The 4371-nt window shown below is 53.3% G+C and overlaps 1 protein-coding gene across 1 annotated transcript in view; it reads right to left on the bottom strand.

Moving 5' to 3' along the window:
- KCNQ4 (potassium voltage-gated channel subfamily Q member 4) overlaps positions 1-4371 on the bottom strand; it is a 36200-nt gene that overhangs the window by 23896 nt on the left and 7933 nt on the right. Inside the window, exons 3-5 of the mRNA XM_006762633.2 lie at positions 988-1078; positions 341-467; positions 7-87 (exon numbers count right to left, since the gene is read on the bottom strand). Of these exons, the coding sequence (XP_006762696.1) occupies positions 7-87; positions 341-467; positions 988-1078 (299 nt within the window). The remainder of the gene's footprint in view (positions 1-6; positions 88-340; positions 468-987; positions 1079-4371) is intronic.

Raw genomic sequence — 4371 nt, 5'->3', positions numbered from 1 at the left:
GCATGCTGCGCAGCGCAGACGTGGCGAAGATGTTGCCCTGCGTGCCCGCGGCGATGACGGCCACCGAGGCCACGAACACGATGAAGTCTGCAGGGGCGGGGATGGTGCGGTCACGGCCACCGCCAACAGCCCAGCCCACCCCGCGTCAGAAACCCGAGGTTGGGGATTCCTGAGACAGTGGGGCCATGTGGGGGAGGGTGGGGTCAAGGGGGTGGGGGAAGAGGACCCATTGAGTCTGTGCCAGCAGCCAGGGTCCGGGTCAGATATGGGGTCAGGTGTCAACCCTGGGACTTGGGGGTCACGGGTCAGGTAAAGGGTAGAGGGGGTCAGGCCTTATTACCTATGACACAGAAGGGTTTTCTGGCAAAGCGGAAGCGGCCCTGCCATCCTCGGTAGCGGCAGCAGCATCCGGCGGACCAGACACGGATGATGTACTCCAGGCCAAACACCACGATCATCACAAATTCCTGTGGGGCCAGGGCCTGAGCTCTCCCCAGTCTCCAGCCCTGATGCAGCCTGGAGCCCCTGGGGTAGAGGTACTAGGGTCTCCTCAGCCCACTTCTCCTGGAGGTGCTTACACCTGGGTGAACCAAGGGGGATTCGCGAAGGCAGGTGGCCCCTTCCAAAGAGACTGAAAATCCAAGTCTGTCCTCTCTGTCCCGGTGAGCTGTCGGGGTTTCTCTCCTCACCCCACCCTCCCACTCCTAGTCACCCCGGACTCTAAAGCAGACTACGTGGCATCAAGGGTGGCTGTCTGTTGGGGGTGGCGTTAGCAGTTTGGGGCCTGAGAAGGAGTGGGACCTACTCACCTCCTCTCAGCCCATCATAAGCCCTGGCATAGAGGCAAGAGGTCCCCAACACCTGCTATAAAGCAGGAGATGGAACCCAGAGATGGGCAGCCGCCAGCTCAGGGAACACAGCACAGGAGGCCACGCTCTGAGCCATGGTATAGAAAGGCCTCCCTCAGACAGGGACTCCAGCACTCACCAAGATGAGGAGACACTCATTGGCAAGTTCCTGGTGCTCCTGGATAGTGGACAGCACGGACAACACCAGGCAGGTGAACACCAGCAAAAATCTGCAATAGCGGCATGAAGGCAGGGTTAGACTGCTGGGTGGGCAGGACAGCCAAGGAGCCTCACTCAGCAGGGGCTGTGGAGTCAGAGGAGGGAAGCATTGTTTGAGACGAGGTATCTGCAGAGCAGATAGAAGGTTCGGAATCAGAGTCCCCTGTAATCGTGGCTTGTGCTGAACACCAAAGGGAGCAGCCCCCAGGCTCCAGGCTACTGAGTCACAGGCCCCTTGATGCAGCTTCGAGAGGCAGGTTGATCTGGACTGGCTCAGGGTCCCACAGTCAGGAACACCTCCAGGCTCAGCCATCACAACCTCAGCCCCTGGCTCTGAGGTTGTCTTGAGAGAAGTGCTCCAGAGATTGAGGGAGGGGAAAGGGAAGGTCAGCAGCTGAAGGAGGGAAGGGACCCCCATTCCCTACGACACCTGAGGTGGCAGAAGCATGGCTTCATCTGCAGAATGGGGCCAATTGTCTTACCTTTGTGGGCACTTAAGAAATTAAATAATCTGATAGCTATGGAAGGAAAGGGAACTAGGGAGAACAGGTAGAGAGAGAAGAATACAGAGTGCAGAGGGGGAGAGGGTGTGAAGAAGGGAATCAGGCATCAAGGAGCCATGAGGTGGAGGCCTGGAACTCCCCTGAAGGAAGCAGGAAGCAACTGAGTGGCCCAGAACCAGATGTTTAGACAAGGAAGGGACTTTAGAACCCGCCTCTCCCACCACTCCCTCAGCCCCAATTTCACACATAAGGGAATGGAGGCCCAGGGAACAAACGGCATCGCCAAAGGTCGCTCAGTGTGTCCAGGGTGAGGTTAGAACCAGGTTCTTAATGTTTCGGTGGATGGGCAGAAGGGAAAGGACATGAGGACAGAAGCTGGTGGCCCCCGGAGGATGTGAGTGCGTGATGGAGGCAGGATGAGGGGAAGATGCAGCAACAGGGAATGCTGGACTCCTGGAAGCTCTCCTTTTTGGGATGGAGGCGGGGCAGTGAGGGAGTGGGGTGTGATTACAGGACATGTGCCCTGGAAGAGACACCTGAGGGAATGGACTTCTCTGGAAACACATCCCTTGTGGATTGACCCACACAGCCTCCCCCAAATGTTCCCAGAGTCTCCCCACCTGGGTCTGCTGATGCTGCATTCTGCCTAAAATACTCACCATGGTAGCCTGCTGAAACTGCTCCCTTCCCCCACACAACTCTCCCTGCTCAAGGCGCCCTCTGGCTGCCCCCTCCCAATGCTGGTCTCCCTGTAAGTGGCCCGAATCACTTTCAACATAGCTTTGAGTTCATGTTTCATGGTGACAGGGGCATGGGCTGGGAATCAGAGAGCCCTGGGTTCGAATTCCAGTCCTGCCATGTGTGTGGCCCTGGGAAAGTCACCCACCTTCCCAAGACAGTCTCCTCATCTGCAAAGCAGGGACTGACAGGACAAAAACATGGAAAGGGTATGGCTACACCCTGACCCACTTACACGTCCTTGGACAGGGGCTCCCGGCCTGCTCAGAGGGCAGGTATAGGGCTGCGTCCCAGCACATGCCCCTGGGTGGAGGAGGTCAATAAAGAGTTTTGAATGAATGAGGGAGGAGGAGGCCTCCTTGGCCAGTTCCAGACAAGAGCTAAGTCAGCGAAGACAGAAGGCACGGTGCTCTCCCGCACCAGCTCCTCCTGCTCAATAATTAACCACAGAAAACGCAGCGGCCACATCCACTGGGAAGAGAGACTGTCTCTGACACAGGGCTCAAGGGCGGAGGGTCCTCCCTGAGGTCTTCTCATCCAGCCCCCTCCTCTGGGAAGGGCTGCAGCCAAATCTTGATGGGCCTGTACCCCAATGCTGGACAGTACTCCTTCAGTCCCATTGCTCAGCAACGCTAGGGGCTGCCTACTGAGTGTTTCAAAGAATTTTTTTCTCAACATTTTTCTTTCGATGCCAATAGATACACATCTATAAATGTCCACTTCATAATAGGTTAATTTTAAAAAGTAGCTTATAGAACCTTAAGGGCAGTGTGATCAAAATTTTTAACACGCAGATGTCTTTTATATACTGTACTAGAGGCCCAGTGCATGAATTTGTGCCCACCCCGATTGGAGCCGATTGGGGCCAGGCTGGCATGGGGCAGTGGGGGGGGGCTGTGGGAGGTTGGCCAGCCGGCCTTGCCCCCGCATTGGGGTGGGGGGGGGGCAATCAGAGGCAGAGCTGGCCATGGGGAGGGGTTGCCACAGGCAGTTGGCTGACCGGCCCTGTCCCCGATTGGGGGGCGGGGGCTCAATCACGGCCACAGCGCGTGTCAAAGCAACCCGTTGTTCTGGTCGTTCTGGTCGTTCCGTCATTCGGTTGCTTGGCTTTTATATACGGAGATACCAAGAGTCAGCGGGAGTTACCTCTGGGTGGAAAAGTTAAGAGTGACTTGGTTTTTGTTTTGCTTTTTGCTTCTCTGCACTTCCTAATATTTTTTAGAATAAACATGGGTATTCTCTTGTCTCTATAACTTGTCTCCTGTGCCCATTTCTTCTACAACTCACTTCTACCTCTATGACTTTCTAAATAAACTTACTCTTATGGTTTGAGTCTTGGCTCTGAATTATTTCTTAGCCGGAACTCAAGTACTGAGGTCCAGTCTAACTCCACCAGTTTAACACCTGGTGCCATTTCACCACCAACACATGCACATGGGGAATTCACATAAGCATGAAAATTCCAAACACATAAAACAAAATGAGGTATAAATGTCATTCCGTGCTAAGGGCGAGGGGGGAGGGGGAGAAGTGGTCCACAGCAAGACGAAAAGAGTTACTGTTTAATACATTGAGCCATCTTGAAACAATAGGTCACAAAAAGGACTTTGACCAAAGGGTCTTGCTAGGTTCTCCCCTGTCAATTACACCTAATATTTTAGATATTAAAATACAGTCGTTCATCTATGATGATGGTTCCCTCCTGGAGCAAGTCTGTTGTCTAAATTCCTTTTAGGCAATAAGGTCCTGAGCCTTCTGGACTTTTAATGTTTTTAGCTCGAAAGAACCTGCATGCTAGCGTAGCACATCTTGGGGTGACTCATCTGTACCCCTACACTTATAATGTAAACAACTTTATCAAGTTTTGAATTAATATCAGTTCAAAAACTGACACAGTGTTCTAGCCATTAAATATTAAAATTGTCGACCCAGATAAGAAACATTCATTTGATGTGAACCCTGAGAAGGAATTTATCTGCTGAGATGACTTCCCACGGTCAACGGAGGGCCAAAATTTTATAAATAAGAGCCTAGCAGGGATTTGCTGACAGGGGCTCCTCACA

The sequence above is a fragment of the Myotis davidii genome, unplaced genomic scaffold, assembly GCF_000327345.1.
Source record: "Myotis davidii unplaced genomic scaffold, ASM32734v1 scaffold458, whole genome shotgun sequence".
Taxonomy (NCBI): Eukaryota; Metazoa; Chordata; class Mammalia; order Chiroptera; family Vespertilionidae; genus Myotis; species Myotis davidii.
Note: the sequence above shows the minus strand (reverse complement) of the source record. Positions and strands in the feature narration are given on the sequence as shown.